The following is a 23,136-nucleotide window of genomic DNA, read 5'->3' on the forward strand; positions in this document are numbered from 1 at the left end:
CTAGAGTCAAACCTAGGAAGGGAGATTTGTCGGTTCCTCGCTCCCAAGTCCAGAGACCTCTGGGATGGGGCCACTACTGGGGTTTCCCTCGGCCCCCTTTTGGTGCTGGAGAATCTGAGGCCCAGAGAGGGGCCGTGGCCTGCCCGAGGCTGCTGTGCGCGAGGCCTTATAAAGTGAATGGCTGGAGGGCACTCTGACCTAGGCGCACACCCGGGAGCCCCGGTCCCCGTTCTCTCCAGGCGGGGCGGGGCCGTTTACCCGGGGGGCGGGGCCTCCTCAGGGCCCCGCCCCCGCCTCGCCCGCCCTGCGGAGCGGCCGCCGGGGAACCTAGTTTCTGAGGAACTTTTCGAGGGCGCCGGGCTGCCACCCAGGTCAGGGCGGGACGCGAAGGCGCGGAGAGGCGGCAGCGGCTGCGGCCCTCCCTACAAGGGCTGTGCGCGGCGGCGGGCCCGGCGGGCCGCCCGGAGGAGGCGGCTACGCCATGGACGAGGCGCCCTTCAGCCAGGAGGCTCTGGAGCAGGCGCTGGCCGAGCCGTGCGACCTGGACGCGGCGCTGCTGACCGACATCGAAGGTGCGTCTGGGCCGCTGGGCTGGAAGCCGCGCCGGGCGGCGCGAGCGGGGGCCCGGCCTTTGTCTGCCCCTCGGGCGCCCGCTCCGTGCTGTGCATGCACCGGGCTTCCCGGCGTCTCTGGGCTGTGCGCTGTGGCCCTCGGTGTCCGGGGCCGCACCGAGCCTCCGACACCCGCCCCGGCATCTCGGGCCGCGGGCTCCGGGGCCAGGCCGCGCCGTGCCGGGGTCCCTTGGCAGCTCGGGGCGGGGCACGTGCGCCTCTAGGCGTCCCGGGCTCTGCGCCGTTCCGCCGGTGGTGAATCCCCAGCCCTGTGGCGGCCGCGGCTGGAGCTTGGGACCTAGGTGTCGCCGAAGCCCCGCCCCAGCTGTGACGTCGGTGCGGGGTTACTCACGGTCATTCCCTCCGGCCCGAGAGTTCAGCTCCGTGCTGGGGCTCTTGCGCGTGCGCATAGCGCTGCCTGTTGCCCTCCCGGTCTTCGGGTCTGGTTCTCTGGGTCTGCGACGGGCTGGCGTCGCTTCCGCGCACACTTATTGAGCATCTACTGAATGGCAGGCCCCGCCTCAGGCACTGAGGGTTCACAGACAGACCCAGGCTCCCCCCTTCTTGGGAGTACAAAAATCCCTAGGGACATCTGCAAGGGGATATTTAGTTGCACCTTAGGGTGGGGCAGGAATGTGGCTACTTTGCGTTGAGCGGTGGACTCTCTGAGTAGAGAGAGTTTTGAGCTGAGCCCTGAGGGTCAGCCCTGCGACTAGCCGAGGAAGACGTTGGCCAGGCCAGGGCTCCGGGGCCTAAGTTTGAGGAGTTAGAGGCTTACAAAGGTGGGGAGGTTGAGGAGGTAGGTCTGGAGGGGATGGGCCAGGCCTTGTCCGCCAGGGAGAGGCCTGGAGCAGAGCCGTGGCTCCGTCTTCCTTACACCTTTAAAAGCATCGCTCTGATTGTTATACAGAGAAGGGGTTGGAAGCCAACAATGGCAGCAGGTGCCAGTTGGGGGCTCTTTGTGGAGAGGGTAAACCGAAGCCCGCCAGCAAATTACCCTCTGTGGTTGTGCAGGAGTTTTAGCAACACTGGCTAAGTTGCATTTGGTCGAAGGGGAAACTAAGGCCAAGGTCACAGGAACAAGCTGCCTAGACTCACAACCTGAATGGACGTGTCCATGCACTCTGTGGCCACCCTGGGGTTGGCAAAACAGACACATCAAAGCCACCCCAACTCCTGCCCTCCTGCAGTCTTGCAAATTAGTCCAGCTGGCTGCCTACCCTAGGGCCTTCTCAGCCCCTTCCTCCTGGGGCTGCGGTAGGGGAGGATCACAGAGGAGAGGGCCTCATTGTGGGGCTTTTCTAAAACGGCCTCCCCCAGGGAAGGGCTGTCCTTCACTGCATTCTGGAGTGATGAACCCTGATATTCCAAGCCCTAGGGAGGTCCCAGCCTGACTCAATTACCAGTTCCACAGTGCTGGGCCCAAGGGGAGCAGTCTGAGAAGCACCATGACCCAGCTGGAAAAACATGGGTTTTGGGGTCAGGACTTGAACCTGGACACTACTCACTTCCTTTGCCATCCTGCTCAAGCCCTCTCACCCTCAGTTTCCTCCTCTGGAAAAATGAGGATGCGAATGCTCCCTTCATGGGGGAGTTGAACAATAGAATCAAAGGTGTGTCTGGGTTTTTCTTATTGACTGATGGATAGAAACATTGTCTCTCCAGACCCAAAGGCCAGACATGGGCAGCTATTGTGGGGGGATTTGGGGTCAGACCCTAGTCCGTCTCTTGAGGACCAGGCAGCCCCTTCCTGCTGAGGTGGGAGCTGAGGTTTGCCCACTGTAGTGGAGGATTTTTCAGGTATTCAAACCACCTATTCTTCTCCCCAATTACACAATACATCTTTTTTCATTGTAGAAAAATCAGAAAGTACAGGTAAGCAAAGACAAAATACAATCTCTAAACCCACCACCCAGAGATAAGTCCTGTTAATTATTTGAGGGATTATTTCCTCTGCGTGTGTGTGTATTTGAGGGATGGCTGTACACTCTTCATCAGCTTTTTAAAAACTTTATCGAGGGGCTGGACATGGTGGCTCACGCCTATAATCCTAGCACTCTGGGAGGCCAACACAGGAGGATCGCTTGAGCCCAGGAGTTTGAGGTTGCTGTGAGCTAGGCTGACGCTACGGCACACTAGCCAGGGGAACAGAGTGAGACTCTGTCTCAAAAAAAAAAAAAAATTAAAAATAAAAACCTTATTGAGGTATGATTTACATGCCATAAAATGTATCCATTTTAAGTGTATCATTCAATGATTTTTAGTAAATTTTTGGAGTTGTATGACCATTACTAGTTGTAGGACATTTTCATCACCCCAGTAAAATCCCTCATGCCTTTTTACAGTTACTCCCCATTCCTACCTACAGCCTCTGACAACCATAAATCTATATTTTTAATAAATTAGAATAGGGCCATTGGTTCACAGCAGATTGTACCTGCTTGGTTCCATGTCAACAGCCAGACAACAGTCAGATTCCCTCATTTATTCACCTGATCCCTGTCAATGGACATCTAGGCTGTTTGTCTTCGTAAACTGTGCTGCAGTGGACACCCGAGGCTGGTTTTTGCCCAGCTCCTCATTTAGTTCTGTAGGATCAGGCTCTGGGAGGGACTTGCTGGTCAGAGGCTGAGCCTGCTTTTGAAGCTTCTACAAAGTGTGGAGCTGGGCAGGTTCGTAAGGTCTAGAGAGAGGTGATTCAGGGTGGGAAGGCCAGATCCCCGAGAGGCATGAGAGATGACAGGTGAGCCAGGCAGGCCTCAGGTGCCAGGATGGGAGCTGGACTGGCTGGAGGACAATGGGGGGTTGGGGCAGGTGCATGCCGTGCTCGAGTTGTGTAAGTTCCCTCTGGCTGCCAGGGTGAGAGGTTATAACATGAATAGGGATCACTAATTTAGCACTTACTGTCTTCTAGGCACTGTGTTGATGATCTCATTGAATTCTCCTGACAACTCCAACTGGGTAGACTTATGATGAAGATGAGGGCCTTAAGGAACAGAACAGAGAGGCTAAGTGACTTGCTCAAGATCACACAGCCAGGCCGGGCGCGGTGGCTCACGCCTGTAATCCTAGCTCTCTGGGAGGCTGAGGCGGGCGGATTGTTTGAGCTCAGGAGTTCAAAACCAGCCTGAGTAAGAGCGAGACCCCGTCTCTACTAAAAATAGAAATAAATTAATCAGACAACTAAAAATATATAGAAAAAATTAGCCAGACATGGTGGTGCATGCCTGTAGTCCCAGCTACTCGGGAGGCTGAGGCAGAAGGATTGCTTGAGCCCAGGAGTTTGAGGTTGCTGTGAGCTAGGATGATGCCACAGCACTCTAGCCCGGGCAAAAGAGTGAGACTCTGTCTCAAAAAAAAAAAAAAAAAAAAAAGGTCACACAGCCAGATCATGGTGGAGCCAGGATTCAAACCCAGGCTGTGGGTTTCAGAGCCTATACTCTTAGCTCCTAAGCTCTTAACCACTAGGGTCCTAAGACTGGGGCTGGGGGGTTGAGGAGGCTGCTCCATGTGGGGCTATGCTGGGGACCTGGGAGTGGGTCACAGAGGAGTCAGAGGCCATGTGGCTGCCTCCCCCTTCAAGCCCAGTTCAGCCTTTGAGTCATGAGACTGGGAGCTGGCACTGGGGAGCAAGCTGAGGGCCTGAAGCCACCCACACCCAGCTGGCCCTGCCACCTGCCTTGGCCAAACTCTGTCATGTGAATAGCTTTTAGGGTGGGGCTGCCACCGTGAGTCCTGGTGTCTGTGGGTGAAGGCACTTGCCTGGCTATAGTGCTCTTTGAGTTCGAGTCCTGCCTCTGCACCAAGACCTCAATGAGCTCCATCTCCTCTGGAGCCTTCCTTCCTCACTCTGTGCTTTGGGGTTCCTTGCAGCAGTGGGGAGAGGATGGAACATGAGAGCAGCTCTTACACGTGTTGGGGATTATTATTAAGCCTGCAGAGGTCTTCTCCTTCCCACTGAGGATTAATTTATCAGATCTTGCTCAAGTTTATAAGTGCAGAAAAGGCAGATGGAAACAGAGTTCTGGTCAAGCACGGGAAGGGGGCTGAGGGTCTCTTTCCTCTGCCTGCACCTCTATATCTGCTCTTCGTCTGCTGGACCCCAGATGTCAAGTCAAAGGTTGCTGCCCTGAAGCCCTCCTGGGCCTCGCCTCACCTCCCTGCCAGTGCCACCTTGCCCTAGGCAGTGCTTTCTCCCAGCCCAGCCGTGTGGGGCCTTGCTTCCGGGCCATGTGTGTCTGGCTGTTTCCTGGTCCAGGACAGCCTTGGTGGAAAGGGCACGTTAGGGGCCCACTCTGCCACCCCACACTTCTCACCAGGATACTGTGTGCCCCAGTCCTCTCCCTATTCTCACCAAGCATGAGCAGTCCCTAGAAAACGCAGCTCTAGACTGGTTACTGCCCAGCTCCCAGCACGTAACTCCCCAGGTCTCAAACCATCCATGGCTCCCCAGTTCCCCTAAGATAAAGTTCCCTGTCTCATCATGGCATTCGAGACTTGCAAGGTTTGCCAGACCTGCCCCTCCTTTGACATTGCCCATCCATCCAGAACCCGCTCCCGGGGCACAGCCTGCCCTGCTAGGGTGCCCCTTCTCCCTCAGCCTGTGTCCAGAGCCCCTCAGCAGTGGAGTCTGAGCCTCTCCTGTCAGATGTGTTCCCCTTTCTGTGCCTTTCTCTGCCTCTTGGTGTCCAGCCTGTCCAACCTTAGGGCAGCAGAAAGCAGAAAGCCCTCCCAGTGTGGTCACGAATTGCTGTTTCTCCTCAGGAAAGTGCCCTGCCCTTTGTGACCTGCAGGGGCCTCCCCTGAAAAGCAGGCGATGAAGACTGTCAGATTTGCTGCCTCTGAGCCCCCAGAGCTTCAGCCCTAATGCTTCTGAGGGGGCAGGGCTGGGGGATGGGGAGGAGGATGCTGGGAGTGGGTCCAGGGAGGCTGTGGGTAGATAGCTGGGAGTTACCTCCTGCCCGACAGTCACCTAGCCGGACACAAACATCCCAAGTGACCTGGTCAGCTCCAGGCAGGGGTCACTGTGAGGCCGAGGCCTGGGATCTGGACGTTCCCCACTGACAGGAGTAGCCCAGGTTGCAATTGCTGCGCTGGCCAGAGGAAGTATCTCTGGCCTTGTCTCTTGCCAGCCACAGGCCCTGTGGATGTGGCCTTTGACCCTGGGAACTGACTGGGACTGCCCAATGTGTGGGACCCACATGCCACATGCTCCACAGAGGTGGTCATATAGGGATGGGGAGAGCCTTATAAACCGGTGTAGGGACTCCTGGTGAGAGGGCAGGGAGTCTTTGAGGCTGGCTCCAGGTGTGGAGCTTCTGGGAGTTGTGGAGGTCAGAAGAGCTAATTTGGGTCAAAGTCTTAAGCAGTGCATGCAGATAGTAAGCCCTCAACCAATGCCCGTTAGTGTTGTTATTATCACCATTTAGAGCACTTAACCAGTACCTGGCAACTGATATGTTTAGTTCAACGTATGTTAGCAGTGATTATCCAAGAAGCCTGTGCTGGAAGTTTCTAGGATGTTCTGGGCTTTGGTTCCAAGTTCTAAGCATCACCATGTGGTGGTTCTGGGTCTCTGTGTGAGAGACAAGGTGGGGCTGGCCCAGGCCAGTGGGGAGTCCCCACCCCACCACAGGGAACAAGTGCCCTGTCCATTACAGTTAAGAGACTGGAGCTGGAAGGAACCTTAGAAATGCCATTGTCACCTCCTCACCCATCTTACAGATGAGGACACCTGATTCCCTCACAACCCCTGGCCACCCAGCCTGTTGTGGCCCAGGCCCAGTGGCAGCTGAGGTGGGTGAATGAGTGGAGATCTGTGAGAAAGCACCTTTTCTAGCTAGGGGAGGAGGGCAGAATGTAGCAGGTGTTTCTGAATCTCCGGCCACAGTTGATGGTTTGCCGCACAGAACACGTTCAGGCAGCCTTGGAAATGCAAACAAAAGCACCTTCAAGGTTCCAGTCACAGCCCTGAGCAAAGCAACCAAAAGTACATAAAAACAATAAAACCCCAGTGCTGGTGATGCTGTGAGGAGAGGGGTTACATTGTAAGTGAGGTTGTAAAGGGGTTTATCTTTCCCAGAGAGCAGCCTGGCAGCTCTAAAAAAACCATCTTGCTGCCTTTAAAACAAGCTGCAAGGAAATGACCCCAAAGGGAGAAATATATATAATTTACATGAAGAAATGCATAGCACTGCTATTTAGACTGTGAACAATTTGCCCAGCAGCAGGTGACTACCCCCAGAATTGCCACTGCACTGGGCACAGGTTGTTTTTCAGCTGCCAGAATGGTAAGCGTGTGCCCGGGCTGACGACCTGAACTGGTGCTGACCAGCGTCTTGTTTGATCTCCATCTTCCAGTTCTGCTCAGGGCGATTCAGCACACCTGTGGCTCCAGGAAGAGGACGGGTAACTGAGTTTCACAGGTCAGCGTCGTCAGTGTATGAGCATCTGGTGTGCAGTGGCACAGACGAGGGAAGGGTCCGGAGGGACATCAGAGCAAGTTTTGAGGGAGGAATAGGAATTTGCCAGGTGAACAAAGGACGGTGGAGGGGCATTTCTGGCAGAGGGAACACCTGGGCAAACGCATGATGGCATTGGTGTGGTATGTTCAGAAAGCAGACAAGGAAAGCAAGGCTGAGCGAGTGCGTGGGTGATGGCACTGAGGTGGCTGGAGGGAGCCCAGTAGGGCACAGTGGTGGGAGTGGCTGTGGCTGGAATCCACACAGCTCCTGACTGTGGTCCCTTCTGTGCTCAGCCCTGTGCTGGGTGAGGCTGGGGTCACAAAGCTGGTTCAGGCCTTGGCCCTGCCTTGAGGGGCCCCAGTTGAGGCTGGGCCTCTGATCTGGTGAGGGAGGTGGAGTGGGCCTAGGGGGTGGTGGTTAGGAAGGCCTCCGGGAGGAGACAGTGCTAGAGCCGAGCCTTAAAGAGCCTCAGGTTGTCTCCTAGCTGAGCTGTGACAAGTGGCAACAGCTGGTTAGAGCAGAGCCAGGCTGCATTTGAGGTTCACTCCTGTCCCTGGCAGGCTGGGGCTGAAGAGTAGGCTCTGGGGTCAGCAGAACTGGGGTTAAGTCCCAGATTCTTCACTTGGTACCTATGGGACCTTGGGCACGTGGCCTCCCTCTGAGCCTTAGTTTCCTCATCCATCAGGAGGGCCCAGGTGCGCCCGGGGCTCCAGCCATCGGCCCATCCCATTCTGGGAAGAGCTGGCACACACTGGTTCCCCTGGGGCAGCCGTGAGTGCACAAAGGGCAGCCTGTGCCCCTGTTGCTTACATGACCAGCTAAGGACACCGGAACCTGACGACCTGAGTTACCAGGAGGATGAAGGAGGCCCTAGGTGGGAGCAGGAAGGCAGGCAGGGTGCAGCCTGGTGCCTGGAGCCACAGGTGAGTGCCCACTCCACCCTGCATCCTCCATCAGGCAGGCAGAGGTGGTGTGCTCTGGGGAGCCCACGAGCCAACATCCCATGTCCTCCTGTGTGGTGGTGACACACCGCCACTTACACCATTTACCCTTCTCCACAGACTGTGCGCTCTTTGTGATCTGTGTTGCACGGGACAGCTTGCAAATCCCTTTCCCATCATCCCCTGGAGAATCGGGGACCTTGGCTCAGGTGACAGACAAACCGGGGCTGGAATCCCAACTCCTTGGCGGCCTCCCCGGCCTCCACCCTCCTCACTCCCTCTGCTCCAGCCACACTGGCCTCCATGCTGTCCCGCTATCATGTCATGTTTGCGCCCACCTCAGGGCCTTTGCATGTGCTGTTTCTTCAGTCCTCCCTTCTGGCCTACTCCCTTGTTTCATTCAGGCCTCCACTCACATGTCACCTCCTCAGACAGCCCTGTCCTGACCCCCTTGTCTACAATGGCTCCCTCACACTCTCTTTACCCTGCCTCAGTTTCTTCCTGGTGCTCATCGCCACCCGCACCCACATTTCCCCGTGCATTTGCATCCCACTGGTCTCCCTCATTGGCACATCGGCTCCATGAGGAAAGGTCTTTGTGCTGTGCACGTGTACCCCTGGTGCCGGGCACAGGACAGGCACACCGGACGCTTAGGGAAGGGCAGTAGATGTTGTGAAGGAGATGGACCTGGGCTTTGTGGACCAGGTTGTGGGGGGGGAGGTGGTGAGCTCCCTATCCCAGGAGGCATGCAAGCAGAGGTTGTTTGGGGTTTAAGGCCTTGTGTGGGTTGAAAGGAGTTGTAGGCTTCTATCACAGTCAGAGCTGAATTCTGCACATTTGTGACGTGAGGTGCTCTCAAGATTTCTGTCACGGCCTCACAGAATCAACAGGCCAGAGTCATTAAAGGCTGCCCCTGTCTGCCTTCAGAGGGCTGTTTGAAGGTAGAAGGGGGAGGGTTGGGGTGGGGTGGGTTGAAGTTTCAAGTTTCCCCTTGAATCCTGATAGAATCAGGACAAGAGAGGAGGAAAAAGGAGGAATCCAGGCTTCGGGAGGGGTTGTTGGGGGTCCACAAGCCTGGAAAGGTGAATGACAGGGGGATCAGCGGGCCCCACTGAGGCCCGCAGTGTGGGCTGCCCTTCTCCGTGTTCAGAAAGTGTGTAGAAACCAGAAGCACCTTCTGAATGTCCCTGGGGAAGCCCGTGCTCAGCTCACCCATGGCGGGCCACAGCTTAGGGGCTGTGGGTGAGCCTCTCGAGACCAGCTGTCCTAGCTTCCAGGGCAGGGACCAGGGTGAGGCGAGAGAGGCACTGCCTTACATTGTGCACCCTAGGTGACTCTTGCTCACCTTAGTCAGGCCCTGTTAATGCCCCTTAAAAAGATCCCCATCAAATGGTTATGGAGCTCCAGGTTGAACCCAGCAACGTACTACCTGACTTCCTAGTTCTAGACCATTCCATGTGCTACAGAGGGAACTAACCTTTGTTGAGACCCCGCTGAGTGGTGGGTGCTTTACACACTTGTTCTCCCATAATCCCCACCCTTGAGGGTTCTCGGGGTTGGGGCTGGGAGAGGGAGAGGGGACTGCCCTGGTCACACAGCAGGTGAGGGGCCGGGGGAAGAGCAGGCCATGAAAGAAGGACCTGGAGGGGGTGGGGGGCAGGGTGTGAGGGAGACATGGCTGAGTTTTCTTGCTTAGGCTCATGAAAAGGGAGAGTTGGGTCACAGTGGCCCTCAGCCCCCCAACACTGACTGCTGAGCTGCCCGGCCGCCTGCCCAGGATTCAGCCACCCTTCACAGCTGGGGGTGTGGGGGAACAGCCATCCTGCATGTGAGGCTGAGGTGGGCCTTGTGGGTGGTCTACTTGGCCAAGTTCTGATCATCTCTGTGTGTGTGTGTTGAACTTTTACCTTTGACAGAACAGGAGACAGGCTCAGGCAGCCCTTCAAAAGACCCCCAGAGCCTGTCACCTCTACCTTCCCCACCTCTGTCCCAGGAAACTGGGTCTCTTCCTGGCCTCCCAGGGCCCCACAATGAATAAGCGAGTTGAGACTTACCTGGTGACAGCTAGAGGGCTGTGAGACCTTGAGGGAGAGGGTCAGACTTCACTGACCCTGCAGAGGGACATTGGTGATGGGAGTCAGGAGACCCTGGATGTGTAATTTGGGGTAAAAGTTTCCCTTCCTTACTCTGGGCCTCAGTTTCCCGGAAGTGACCTGTTATCAGCGGTGGTTCTCGCGATCCCAGACCATGCGCACCCCACTGGAACGAAGGGTAGGTAGCCCCATTCTGAGGCTGCCCCAAGAGGGGGAGGTCCCTGCACTGCAGCCACCACCCGGCAGCCCGTGGCCTTAATTAAGCGCTTCTCGAGTACTAAGTGCTGCGCCCATATTATCTCCCTTCCTTCTACCTTTCCGTGTCAGGGAGATATAATTGTCCTGTTTTTCTGGAGGAGTAAACTGAGGCTTGGAGCGGTTGAGGCTCTTTCAGGATGTCAGTGAGCCAGTGATGATTTCGAACACAGAGCTCCGGGGTTTTGGGGCATCCTCCTCTGCTGGCCCCATAACGAAGGGGCGGGAGTTGAGAGAGGGCTGTGACCGCCAGTAACCCCGGCGGATGTTGGCGCCGAGCGGGTTAAAGGCGGACGCCCGCGAGTAACCCCGGTCCCATTCAGCGCCGCTGGGTGAAACCTGAGTCCCGGCCGCCGTCGGGGGGTGGGGCGGGGGCTGGGGCGGGCCCTAGTGAGGCGGAGGCGCGGCCGCTGATTGGCCGCGTGGACTCACCCCATGCCCGGGCCCGTAGCCCCGGGGGGCGGGGAGCGGGCGGGGCCTGAGGGAGGGGCGGGGCCTGAGGACGAAGCGGGGCGGGGCGCGCCGAGGCGCTCAGCCGGCTTTAAAACTCCGCGGAGCCTTGACAGGTGAAGTCCGCGCGGGGAGGGGCCCGAGTCAACCGCCTGGACGCCCCGAGGGGGCGGGCGCGGACCGCAGAGCCATGGATTGCACGTTCGAAGGTATTTTTCGGAGGATCCCCACCCCTTTATTGCAATGCCTCCCGGGTTCTCACGGGGGGTGGCGGGCGTGGAGGCTATGGAACTCAAGTAGGAAAGAGCCCTTTCCAAAGGGAAAGGGTATGCCAGTTCCTGGCTCACTGGGGAAGTGAGTGGACCACCCCCTAACCTCATTAATCCCTCCTGCAACCCAACGGAAGTGTTTGCCTAGAGACCTGACAGCAGCACCCAGGAACCTAAGGGGGTTTGGTGGGAGAGGGTGGCTTTCTCCACATCTGGGGCAGGGTCAGTTGTCCTATTCTCTACCACGACGTCCTACCTGTTGGGTGGCCCTGCTTTTGGGGGCATCTTAGACTCTCCAGGCAGATAGTCGAAGCCCCAGATTGTCATCATTGTCAGTTTTTCTTTAAGGGCCTCAGTTTTTCCCATCTATCAAAGGGGCTCATACGGACTGGGTGAAGGGTGGAAGATCCGCATTTGAAAGTACGTTATGACTTTATGACCTGCGTAAACCTGGAGGGTCCACTAACCAGGAGGGTTTCAATTTGAGGACCCAGGGAGGCTGAGCCTGCCACCGCCATCATGCTCTGTTGAAGACCTTAGGGAGGTCCCTTCCTGCAGTAAATCTCCTGCCTGGCACCTGTCAGTAGACAATGTCGAGTTCCCACTCTGTGCCAGCTGCCTGCTGGGCAAAGCCTCAGGCAGCTCTGTCAAAAAGGGTTTTAATCTTTTCTGTTGTACCGATGAAGAAACTGAGGCCCAGTTACAGGAGGCCATTGGGCCAGGCTCAATCTCATGTTGGTGACGGGCAGGACTGGGAGCTCAGGCTGGGGACCCTGAGAACACTAGGGCCCCTGGGATTGTGCTCATGGGTCCTGTAGAAAACTCTGACCTAGTGGGTGGCCACTGCAAGTGGGTTAGAGGGCCCTGGGCTGAGCCAGCCAGGCTGCCAGTCTCCAGCTTCGGGAGAGAGCCTATGGCCAGGCTGGGCTGAGGTGGGGAGTGTGTCCCAGTCTGTTTGAGGAGGAAGGAGTCAGGACAGACAGCACTTGCTTTTATAGAGGCGAAACCAAAGCCCTAAATGGCCAGGCCTGGGTCCTGAGGCTATTTGGCTGCAGGCAGGGCCTGGGCTTGTGCCCAAAACACATGGAGACACACTGGTTGACTACATGGCCAGCAGCTGGCTCAGCCCCAAGCCTCAGTCTGTTACACTGAGTAATGGGTGGGTGATGGCAGCTTTGTTTCTGGCTTCTTGGTGGGGTAAGAAAAGGTGCAGAGACAATAGATTTGGCATTTTGTAGACCTGGGTTTGAATCCCATTGCATGCTCTTAGGCTGCTTCTGGCCCTCTGTGAACCTCAGTGTCCTTTTTTTTGTCTCCAAGATAAGGTGAGCTAATCATCTGAGGCAACCTAGGGCAGTCACCAGTGGTTGGGGCATTGGGGTCAGGCAGGGTCTAGACACAGTTTTGTCTCTGACTCTGTAAGAACTTATGCCAGCAAGTCACCTCTCTACAGCTCAGTTTCTTCATCTGTAGAATGGGGCTAATAATCACACTGCCTTCTTAGAGCTGTGTGTCAGGAGGATTAGGGGCCCAGCCTAGCCCCATCAATGTGGGTGGCTCCAGAGTGGGCCTTGCCCTTGGCCCAGACCCATCCTACTGACGTGGGTCCCCACCACCTTTGAGTCCTTCCAGCATGGATGAGGATGCTGCTCTGACCTGGTATCCTCTTGGGGGACTTCCCTGTCATATCTCTTTGGGGAGCCCATGCTCCCCTGAGGGGAGTGGGGCCTGGGCTGCATAGCTGGTCTGGTCATGGAGGACCCTACCACCTCTTCAGGGCCTTGAGCCAGTCCTGCCTCTCTCTGTGCTTTGTCCTCCCCTTGTAAATTGGAAGGAGGGGGAGGTCACCCACTTCCTAGCAGTCTCTCAGTTGCTCTCTCAAGTGCTGTGCCCAGAGAACCCTGTTGGGCAGCCTTGAAGGAAGAGACCAGAAGTGGCCGGTGGGTGGGGTGTGGGGCCCATTGCACCCATATAAAGATCCTCTCTGCCCTGTTTCCCACCTGCCCTAGGCTACCTCCTCCCTCTGGTTACTCTGTCCCATCCGCCTCCCAAGGACTGGGCCTACTGGATCTGTGAGGCATGGCCCTGTTTCACAGATTGAGAAACTGAGGCCCTTGTGGGGCCAGGGCAAGGCTGTATCTGGCTTCTGGACTCCTTTTGTCCTGGGTGAGGTGGGTGCTCCTTTGCCAAGCCAGGTCCTAGGGTAGGGGTAGTGACAGAGTGTGGAGAGAGCAGGAAAGACTGTTTGGAAGGGATTGTCATCTTCTGGGGAAGCACTTGGAAGCTGGTTGAGTCTACAGTGCAGTGCGTGTGTGCATGTATGTGAAGACTCAAAGGTGATGTCTTCTAGAACATATGGTCCTTGAAGACAGGAGTAAAAGTGTCCATGTCAAGATACAGGACGTTCCCAGCTCTCCAGATAGTTGCCTCGTTCTAGACAGGGATTTTTGTCTGTCTTGTTCACAGCCAGGAACAGTGCCTGGTGTAGCTTGTGCAGTCGGCATATGCTATGCTCATTGAATGAATGAATGAATGAATGAACGAACGAACATGGGCCTGCTGTTTGCTGTGGACTGAGCATATTGTCAGATGATCAGGCAAATATTGGGTGGTAGGAAGAGCTCGGGCTGTGAAGTCTGAATTCCTGGGCCTGACCCCGGCTCAGCCCCAGCCCGGCTGTGAGGCAAGGCTGTGAGCCTCATGTGCCCACTTTGTCCACTTGTTGCAAGGGCTATTTGACGTACTTGCGGCACCAGGCATCGCTCTGGAGGGTACAGGGGCCCCTGAGATGGCGATCTGTCTGGAGCACTGGCTCCTACGGGTGGCTTTTCTGTTCTGTGGCATTGCCCACACATATACAGCTGTTTGCGGACGAGAGTTGTGCAAATAGATTTGCTCGTGCAAATGTGTGATGCCTTGTTTGGGGGGTAGTCTCCACCCCATTGTCACTCACACACCCTCTTCTCCTTTTCCTAGACATGCTTCAGCTCATCAACAACCAAGAGAGTGACTTCCCTGGCCTGTTCGACCCACCCTATGCTGGAGACGGGGAAGGAGGCACAGACCCGGCCAGCCCTAATGCCAGCTCCCCAGGCAGCTTGTCCCCACCTCCTGCCATGCTGAGCTCCCCTCTTGAAGCCTTCCTGGGGGGACCCAAGGCAGCGCCCTCACCCTTGTCCCCTTCCCAGCCCACACCCACCCCATTGAACATGTACCCATCTGTGCCCACTTTTCCCCCTGAGCCTGGTATCAAGGAAGAGTCAGTGCCACTAAGCATCCTGCAGCCCCCCACCCCACAGCCCCTGCCAGGGGCCCTCCTATCCCAGAGCTTTCCAGCCCCAACCCCACTGCAGTTCAGCTCCACCTCTGTGTTGGGCTACCCCAGCCCTCCTGGAGGCTTCTCTACAGGTAAGGAGGGGTAGAGGGTGGTGGTGGGAGGGGACAGCCGGGGGCGGGGTGCTACCAGGAGCACAGGAAGAGGTGTTTGCTGTGGTCTTAGTAGAGGAATTTGCAGGCTTTACAAACAGAAAACTCTGCTGCTTGAGACACCCATTCCTAGCAGGGCTTGTGTTCTTATTGCTGGGTCAAGCACTGCCTCCCGCTGGAGGCCTGGTTGGAAGCTGGCACATTTGCATCAGAGCCCAGGCAGGGACTATCCAGAAAGGAAGCCACAGGGCTCATGACTAATCCAAGGCCACATGGTGATAGAGACCTGAAGAGTGGGTTGAAAGTGGGTGAGGGTAGCCTGTGCTGCAGCCCCAGGCTTTATTTCTGCAGGGACTCCTCCTGCGAGCACCCAGCAGCCGCTGCCTAGCCTACCACTGGCTTCCCCGCCAGGGGTCCCGCCCGTTTCCTTGCACACCCAGGTCCAGAGTGCAGCCCCCCAGCAGCTACTGACAGCCACAGCTGCCCCCACAGCAGCCCCAGGAACAACCACTGTGGCCTCACAGATCCAGCAGGTCCCGGTAAGGGGTTTTGCCAGGTGTTGGGGAGGTGGCAGCCCCTGGCCTGGATACAACGAATGCGTGGCTGAGCCCTCTACCACCCCCAGGTCTTGCTGCAGCCCCACTTCATCAAGGCAGACTCACTGCTCCTGACGGCTATGAAGACAGATGTGGGGGCCACTGTAAAGGCAGCAGGACTTAGCCCCCTGGTCCCTGGCACGGCTGTGCAGACAGGGCCCTTGCAGGTGGGTGGTGTGGGCAGGGCAGAAGGGCATGCAGTCTGCACACATGCATGCTACCTGCTAATGCCTGCCCGGCCCTGCAGACCCTGGTGAGTGGTGGAACCATCTTGGCAACGGTGCCACTGGTTGTGGATGCTGACAAGCTGCCCATCAACCGGCTGGCAGCTGGCAGCAAGGTCCCAGGCTCAGCCCAGAGCCGTGGTGAGAAGCGCACAGCCCACAATGCCATTGAGAAGCGCTACCGCTCCTCCATCAACGACAAGATCATCGAGCTCAAGGACCTGGTGGTGGGCTCTGAGGCAAAGGTGTGGGCAGAGGCACAGACTTGGGTGACCCTGGGGAAGGAGCAGCTGGGGGCGACTGGAAGGAAGGGAGGGATCGAGTCCAAGCCTGGGCACACAGGGGTTTGGGCTTCAGCCTGCCCTGGCCTGGCCAGCCCTGTTTATTACGTTATACTTTACCATGGGCCTCCTCCACAAAGGAGGGGCTGTTCTAGGCTTGGAGGCTGCAGCAATGAGCAAGACAGATAAAACCCTGTCCTCAAGGAGGAACTGCCATTCTGGTGGGGGAGGTGGCCAATACACAGGGTGGCTAAGGAAGTATTAGAGTATGCTAGGGTGGAAGTAAAGCAGGGAGAAGGGTGGTGGGAATTGCAAATCTAAATCTTGTGGTCAGGGAAGGCCTTGCTAAGGGCAAGGGCTGCACGAAGATGGTGATAATAGTAGCTGCTAGCCAGACACTGCTGTGTATGTTTACACGTTAGTCCTTGTGCCTGTCCTTGGAGGTAGGTACTACTGCAGAGGAACGTTCCAGGTAGAAGGAACAAGTGCAAAGGTCCTGAGGCAGCTGTGTTGCAAAGCAGCTCCGCACCCCCTTGCTAAGTGCCTCCCACCAGGCCTGACTGGCCACCTGCACTCTCTCCCTCCCACTCTCTGCAGCTGAATAAATCTGCTGTCTTGCGCAAGGCCATAGACTACATCCGATTTCTACAACACAGCAACCAGAAACTCAAGCAGGAGAACCTGAGTCTGCGCACTGCTGCCCACAAAAGCAGTGAGTCCTGGCCTCATTCTGCCCCGGCCTATGGCTTCCCCTTTAGCCCTGCCACGCCCCCGGCTCTGGCCCTGTCCCCAGCCCCACCTAACCCTTGGCTCTGGTGCCAAGGGTTGATTAGGGAGGTGACCCCAGGCAGCACCGACTGGAGTGAGGAAGTTGAGGCAGGGAAAGGGCAGAGCTGATAAAGGTACCTAATCAGGCACCTTTTGGAGACAGTGGAGGGCAGGCCTCACAGTGCCGCCCCAGGCCCCCTCCCCACCTTCAGCTTGAACCCCTTGGTCACTTCTGGCACAGCCCTAGCTCCTCGTTTGGCCCTAACTGAGCCCTTCCCCAGCTTCCCAGGCCAGCTTTAGGAGCTAGGCCAGCTCCCAGCCCCACACCGCTAGGGCCTTGAGCTCAGATTTGGGCTGGCATGACCCACCTTCACTCCCACCTCTGTTCCTCTCTGGCCTACAGAATCTCTGAAGGATCTGGTATCCACCCGTGGCAGCGGAGGAAACACAGATGAACTCATGGAGGGCGTGAAGACCGAGGTGGAGGACACGCTGACGCCACCACCCTCGGATGCCGGCTCGCCCTCCCAGAGCAGCCCTTTGTCCCTTGGCAGCAGGGGCAGTGGCAGTGGTGGCAGTGGCAGTGACTCGGAGCCTGACAGCCCAGCCTTTGAGGATAGCCAGGTTGGGCCCTGAAGTGGCGCCCCCTTCCCCACTCCCAGCGATATCCTCTGAGCCCCAGGACAGGGTCGGGAAGAGGCCCCTAACAGATCCTACCTCCCATTTTATAGACTGAATAATAGGCCTGGAGCTGCGTGGGGTCCCACAGTAAGGCGGGTGGCGTCCTAACCCCTCCTGCCCAGCCCCGCGCTTTCTGAGGTCGCTGGGGCTCTGCCCTCACCACCCTGTCCACCGCCACCAGGTGAAGCCAGAGCAGCGGCTGTCTCCCCACAGCCGGGGCATGCTGGACCGCTCCCGCCTGGCCCTGTGCACACTGGTCTTCCTCTGCTTGTCCTGCAACCCCTTGGCCTCCCTGCTAGGAGGCTGGGAAGCTCCTGACCCTGCGGATGCCACCAGTGTCTACCATAGTGTTGGGCGCAACATGCTGGGCACCGAGGGCAGAGGTAGGGCAGGCCAGCCTGGGCATCTCTGGGAGGGATGCTTGGGGTGTAGACCCTAGGCCTGTGGGCTTGGGACTCTGAGTTTCCTAGCACCTGGATCCCCAAACCTTTCCCTCTGCCCACAGATGGCCCTGGCTGGGCCCAGTGGCTGCTGCCCCCACTGATCTGGCTCCTCAATGGGCTGCTAGTGCTGGTCTCCCTGGTGCTTCTCTTTGTCTACGGAGAGCCAGTCACGCGGCCCCACTCAGGCCCCGCCGTGCACTTCTGGAGGCATCGCAAACAGGCCGACCTGGACCTGGCCCGGGTGAGGGCCAGCCTGGGGCAGGGAAGGGCCCTGGGCAGCACCTGGGCCCCCAGGCTGGGAAGGTGCTGGTGTCAGCCCCTCTTCCCTGCTCTCTGTGCACACCACAGACCTGCCCTGTTCTCCCCGCTCCTATCGCCCTCAGACCCCCCCTGATCTCAGGAGCCTGAGGCAGATGGCTCTTCAGAAATAGAGGAGAGGTACTCTGGTCCCACTTTTCTCACTTGAAAAACCCTCTTCTCCAGGGGGACTTTGCCCAGGCCACCCAGCAGCTGTGGTTGGCCCTGCGAGCGCTGGGCCGGCCCCTGCCCACCTCCCACCTGGACCTGGCCTGTAGCCTACTTTGGAACCTCATCCGCCACCTGCTGCAGCGTCTCTGGGTGGGCCGTTGGCTGGCAGGCCGGGCAGGGGGCCTGCAAAGGGACTGTGCCCTGCAGGCGGATGCTCGCGCCAGCACCCGAGATGCGGCCCTTGTGTACCATAAGCTGCACCAGCTGCATACCATGGGTATGATCGGTGTGGAGCCGGGCTTGGGCTCTCCCTGCCACTGCGGCCCACCCCCAACCTCACGTCCCATCTGCTTTCCAGGGAAGTACACAGGCGGGCACCTCACTGCCACCAACCTGGCACTGAGTGCCCTGAACCTGGCGGAGTGTGCGGGGGATGCCATGTCTGTGGTGACACTGGCAGAGATCTATGTGGCGGCTGCGCTGAGAGTCAAGACCAGTCTCCCACGGTCCTTGCATTTTCTGACAGTGAGTGGGTGGTGGGCTGGTGGGGACAGGGCTGGGGCTTCTCTTTGCAGCTCTCCCAGAGGCTCCTGGGCAAGGGGCTGTGCAGGATGAGGTTGGTTACCATGTGGGCACCAGGCCAAGCTGGGGCCGGGTCTGGGTTTGAGCCCCTGCCTGGGTCCAGTGTGACAGCCCAGCTCCCCTCCCCCACAGCGTTTCTTCCTGAGTAGCGCCCGCCAGGCCTGCTTGGCACAGAGTGGCTCAGTGCCTCTTGCCATGCAGTGGCTCTGCCACCCCGTGGGCCACCGTTTCTTCGTGGATGGGGACTGGGCCGTGCGCAGTGCCCCTCGGGAGAGCCTGTACAGCTTGGCCGGGAACCCAGGTATTCTCTCACCCCTCCCTGTACCCTGTCCTGTCTCTTGTCCTCATTCCTGTCCTGTCCCTTGCCCCCTGCGTCTCTGGATGTCTTTGCCCAGCCCAGTCCATCTCCCTGCCGTCGGGTGCTGCAGTGGGGGCTGCAGGAAAGGGAAGGGCTGGCTGGGTCTCTGTTCCAGTCGGGGCTCTTCGGGAGCAAAGGCAGGGCTTTGAGGGCAGGTCGTTGATTAGGGAGGTGACCCCAGGCAGCACCAACTGGAGTGAGGAAGTGAGGCAGGGAAAGGGCAGAGCTGATAAAGGAACCTAATCAGGCACCTTTTGGAGACAGTGGAGAGCAGGCCTCACTGTTACTATACCTGTGTCCGGAGCCCAGGTATTTATCCACCACCTTCCATCCGTCTTTGGTGGGAATGCTCCTAGGGCCAAGCCAGCACTTTTGACCTGCCCTAGGTGTGGCTCCAGGCCGCCCAGGGAAGAGCCCCCAGCGTGTAGCAGTGAATGTAGATAGCAGGGGTGAGGCTCTCGTCCCTTGCCCCCTCATCCTCTCCTCCCCACAGTGGACCCCCTGGCCCAGGTGACGCAGCTATTCCGGGAACATCTCTTGGAGCAAGCACTGAACTGTGTGGCCCAGCCCAGCACCACCCCCAGCCCTGGGTCAGCTGATGGAGACAGGTGAGTGTCCCCATGCCCTCTTCTAGGCAAGACCCCTCCAGTGTGTCTGGGAATGGCTATGTCCAGGGACCTGTGTAGTGGCCAGAGCCTGGACTGCTGTCCACTCACTATGTGTCCTTGGTTCCTCCCTGGATCTCATTTTGCCACCAGTCTAGCAGAAGGAGACAGTGGCACTTTGCAGAGCTAGGGGATCAGACCGTGCGTGCTCTGGGGAGTAGGTGGGGAGGGCCAGCACTCTCTTAGGACTTCTAGGACCCCTGCCATCTGTCCTGACAGCCAGTCTCTCCTGCCACAGGGAATTCTCAGATGCCCTCGGGTACCTGCAATTGTTGAACAGCTGTTCCGATGCTGCTGGCGCTCCCGCCTGCAGCTTTTCCATCAGCTCCAGCATGGCCACCACGGGTGAGACCCCAGGCCCCTGCCCCTGACTCCTTGCTCAGCCCCGCGTGCAGTGTAGCTGAGGGCTCAGGGGCCCTTCCTCCTCTGCAGGCACAGACCCAGTGGCCAAGTGGTGGGCCTCGCTGACGGCTGTGGTGATCCACTGGCTGCGGCGGGATGAGGAGGCGGCTGAGAGGCTGTACCCGCTGGTGGAACACCTGCCCCGTGCCCTGCAGGAGTCTGAGTGAGTGCACAGCCAGATTCTTTCTGCCCTTGCCCCAGGTCCCGACTCTCCCTTGCCCCTTGGCACTGTGCTTCCACCGGCCTTTGTTCTCCCCAGCAGGGGTCACTGCCCTTTCTTCCCCAGGAAGCCAGACCAGGGCAGTGGGGAGCTCAGGGCCTGCGGACTGGTCTGACCAGCACTCCTCTGCCCTGGCCCCAACAGGAGACCCCTGCCCAGGGCGGCTCTGCACTCCTTCAAGGCTGCACGGGCCCTGCTGGGCTGTGCAAAGGCAGAATCTGGCCCTGCCAGCCTGACCATCTGTGAGAAGGCCAGTGGGTACCTGCGGGACAGCCTGGCCACCACACCAGTTGGCAGCTCCATTGACAAGGTGCGGGGTGGGGCCGGGGGCCTGGCAGGGCTAGGGGGTCACAGCTTTCCACTCCCTGGTCATTCCCCCTCAGGGGTCACAGAAGACCATGGGGTTAGCCCAAGCATGGCAGGACTGGGGGTCTGGCTGATTTTGCTTTTTGGCTAAGGCTTGAGTCCAGGGGAGAGTGGCTGCCCCTATCTAGCCTCAGTTTCCCCACCCCCAGAAGGAGGGGAGGGGTGGGCAGTGGGGCAGGGCCGCTCTTCGGAGGCCGGCGTTGGGAGGGCTGGATGGCTGCTCCCCTTGCAGGCAGCGGCGTGGGGGCCTAGAGAGGCGGGCGGCCCCGCGGTGCATTGCTGTTGCATTGCACGTGTGTGAGGCGGGTGCAGTGCCTCGGCAGTGCAGCCCGGAGCCGGCCCCTGGCACCGCGGGCCCCCACCCTGCCCTTCCCGGTGCTGGAGCCCCCATAACCCCTGCCCCCCCTGCCACCCCCAGGCCGTGCAGCTGTTCCTGTGTGACCTGCTCCTCGTGGTGCGCACCAGCCTGTGGCGGCAGCAGCAGCCTCCTGCACCTGCCCAGACGTCCCAGGGCGCCAGTGTCAGGGCCCAGGCCTCTGCCCTTGAGCTGCGTGGCTTCCAGCGGGACCTGAGTGGCCTGAGGCGTCTGGCACAGACCTTCCGGCCTGCCATGCGTAGGGTGAGTGCCCGCAGCCCTCTCCTCACGTTGGGGACATGAAGCAGTGTGTGTGGGAAGTCCCGAACCTGGACTGTCCTGGCCTTCTCACCCAGGTGTTCCTACATGAGGCCACAGCCCGGCTGATGGCAGGGGCCAGCCCCACGCGGACTCACCAGCTCCTGGACCGCAGTCTGAGGCGGCGGGCAGGCCCGAGTGGCAAAGGAGGTGAGGGGGCAGCTGCCCACGCAGGGGTGTCCCCGCGCCCAAGTGGGAAGGGCTCAGATGGGGCTTGGCGGATAGTGAGAGCTACTGCGTGCGTGTGTGCGTGTTCTGATGGTGACACCTGGCCTGAGACATCATTTGTGGGACACACGCGCATGCGTGACTGTGAGTCCGCGTTCTACTGGACAGGCCCCGGGCAGAGGTCTGAGGCTTCACGTGTATGCCTGAGGCTGGGGTAGGGAGAGGGCTCCTGCAAACCCCGCGTGCTTGGGCACTGGGGTCTGTGCCGGCCTGGGGTGGAGGCGAGGCTTCTGCGCGAGGCGCCGCGGGGCGTGGCCAGAGCGCGGCCCGTCCCGACGCGGCCCGTCCCGACGCGGCCGTGTGCGTGTGCGCAGGCGCAGTGGCGGAGCTGGAGCCGCGGCCCACGCGGAGGGAGCACGCCGAGGCCCTGCTGCTGGCGTCCTGCTACCTGCCGCCCGGCTTCCTGTCGGCGCCCGGGCAGCGCGTGGGCATGCTGGCCGAGGCGGCGCGCACGCTCGAGAAGCTGGGCGACCGCCGGCTGCTGTACGACTGCCAGCAGATGCTCATACGCCTGGGCGGCGGGACCACCGTCACCTCCAGCTAGACTCCAGGCGGCATCCCTGCCCTGCCCCCGTCTCGAGCGGCCCGTGCGGCCTGTGTTCTGGGTCCGAGCCTTGAAGGCCGAAGGCAGCACCGGAGACCCCGGTCTGCACCGTTCAGCCATGGCTGCACTGTCCCTGGCGGGTGGGAGCCCGCGGGGACCTTTGTCTTGCTCTGGAGTCCGGACAGGCGCAACCCCACCACCCCAACCGGCTCCCCAGCCGGCTCCCCAGCCCAACGAGCGGCCGCCAGGACGGTGCTGACCTCTGGTGGCAGGTCGGGGCATTGCAGGGGCCGAGCCTGCCGAGCGCTACTTCTTGCTGAGCGGGCACCTTGGTGGCTTTTCCCCTCCTGTCTAGAGGGAAGAGACAGGTACGTTTCCCCGAGTTGAGGGGTGCCAGTGTGGTTTTCCTGGCCTGCAAGGGGGGGCCCTGCCCCAAGGCGTCTCTCTCTCCCTTCTGGGGATACTTGTATATAGTGTAGAGCAGCGTGCGCTGGCCTCCGGGGCTCACGTACTCCTATGCCTTTTGCAAACTTTATTTTCATAGGTTTGAGTTTTGTACAGAGAAATAAAATGAAATTATTTATAATCTAGGTTTCATTCCTTTGGGGAGGAGGGTGTGTGTCTCAGCTGATAGACATGCTGACCAGCAAGTGTCCTTTAGGCCTTCCCCCGCCTACGTAGGCATAGGCTTCCCATCCCCCACGCACCTCAACGAAGTTTACCTTCTTCGTGGGGGATGGGGAGGGATGGCTGGCTGACCTCCAGCTGATCTGTCCCACTGATCTCTGGGCCGCCTTTGGGCTGATCAACCTTGGCGCCTTGATAAGTTTGGCTGCCCCTTCTCACCTCCCACCTCTGCCCCCATCAGGTCTCAGGGTGACATGGGAGGATAGACTCAAGCGTCCTCAAGGACCTGTTGTGACAGGAGGTACAACTGGATCTCTGTATGTTCGGGGTGTCTCAGCTCCCCCACCCTGTCCCCTGGTCATCTCACACAGCTCAGGAAGCTTTGGGCTGCAGGGTGTCCAGTTCCTACAGTAAGGGCAGACTCCCTGACTCTATCTGCACCTCCCCACCCCCAAAGCCTGGCCCCTGTCCCAGGGTAATCTGGTCAGAATCCACGGGCTG

General features: G+C 58.9%; 1 protein-coding gene across 5 annotated transcripts; it reads left to right on the forward strand.

Moving 5' to 3' along the window:
* The first annotated feature begins 364 nt into the window (after positions 1 to 364).
* Positions 365 to 23,109, forward strand: SREBF1 (sterol regulatory element binding transcription factor 1). 5 transcript variants are annotated; one of them, XR_001138344.1, is made up of 20 exons: positions 365 to 572; positions 14,060 to 14,491; positions 14,861 to 15,048; positions 15,135 to 15,272; positions 15,353 to 15,574; positions 16,208 to 16,322; positions 16,782 to 17,002; positions 17,241 to 17,442; positions 17,565 to 17,743; positions 17,986 to 18,247; positions 18,329 to 18,495; positions 18,685 to 18,853; positions 19,404 to 19,518; positions 19,814 to 19,920; positions 20,008 to 20,140; positions 20,342 to 20,507; positions 20,982 to 21,182; positions 21,275 to 21,386; positions 21,779 to 22,376; positions 22,877 to 23,109. XR_001138344.1 is itself a non-coding variant. In XM_012664979.1 (20 exons), the coding sequence occupies exons 1-20, from the start codon at positions 482 to 484 to the stop codon at positions 22,006 to 22,008; spliced, it is 3,543 nt and encodes a 1,180-aa protein (XP_012520433.1). In that variant the 5' UTR covers positions 459 to 481; the 3' UTR covers positions 22,009 to 22,594. The 5 variants fall into 5 exon arrangements, 4 of the variants coding, with proteins under 4 accessions (XP_012520430.1, XP_012520433.1, XP_012520432.1 ...); XM_012664979.1 differs by lacking the exon at positions 22,877 to 23,109 and adding an exon at positions 10,931 to 11,023 and having other exon boundaries at positions 459 to 572; positions 21,779 to 22,594; XM_012664976.1 differs by lacking the exon at positions 22,877 to 23,109 and having other exon boundaries at positions 21,779 to 22,594.
* The last annotated feature ends 27 nt before the right edge of the window (positions 23,110 to 23,136 follow it).

This window comes from Propithecus coquereli, unplaced genomic scaffold (genome assembly GCF_000956105.1).
Source record: "Propithecus coquereli isolate 6110/MARCELLA unplaced genomic scaffold, Pcoq_1.0 Scaffold946, whole genome shotgun sequence".
Classification (NCBI taxonomy): domain Eukaryota; kingdom Metazoa; phylum Chordata; class Mammalia; order Primates; family Indriidae; genus Propithecus; species Propithecus coquereli.

What these genes read in the sequence shown, in the direction of transcription:
- SREBF1 (XM_012664979.1), top strand. Translation starts at nt 482, where the DNA reads ATGGACGAGGCGCCCTTCAGCCAGGAGGCTCTGGAGCAGGCGCTGGCC. An exon ending in TCCTGGAGGCTTCTCTACAG is followed by an intron (nt 14,492 to 14,860) that starts GTAAGGAGGGGT and finishes TTATTTCTGCAG; the next exon opens with GGACTCCTCCTGCGAGCACC. An exon ending in CTCCAGCATGGCCACCACGG is followed by an intron (nt 19,921 to 20,007) that starts GTGAGACCCCAG and finishes CCTCCTCTGCAG; the next exon opens with GCACAGACCCAGTGGCCAAG.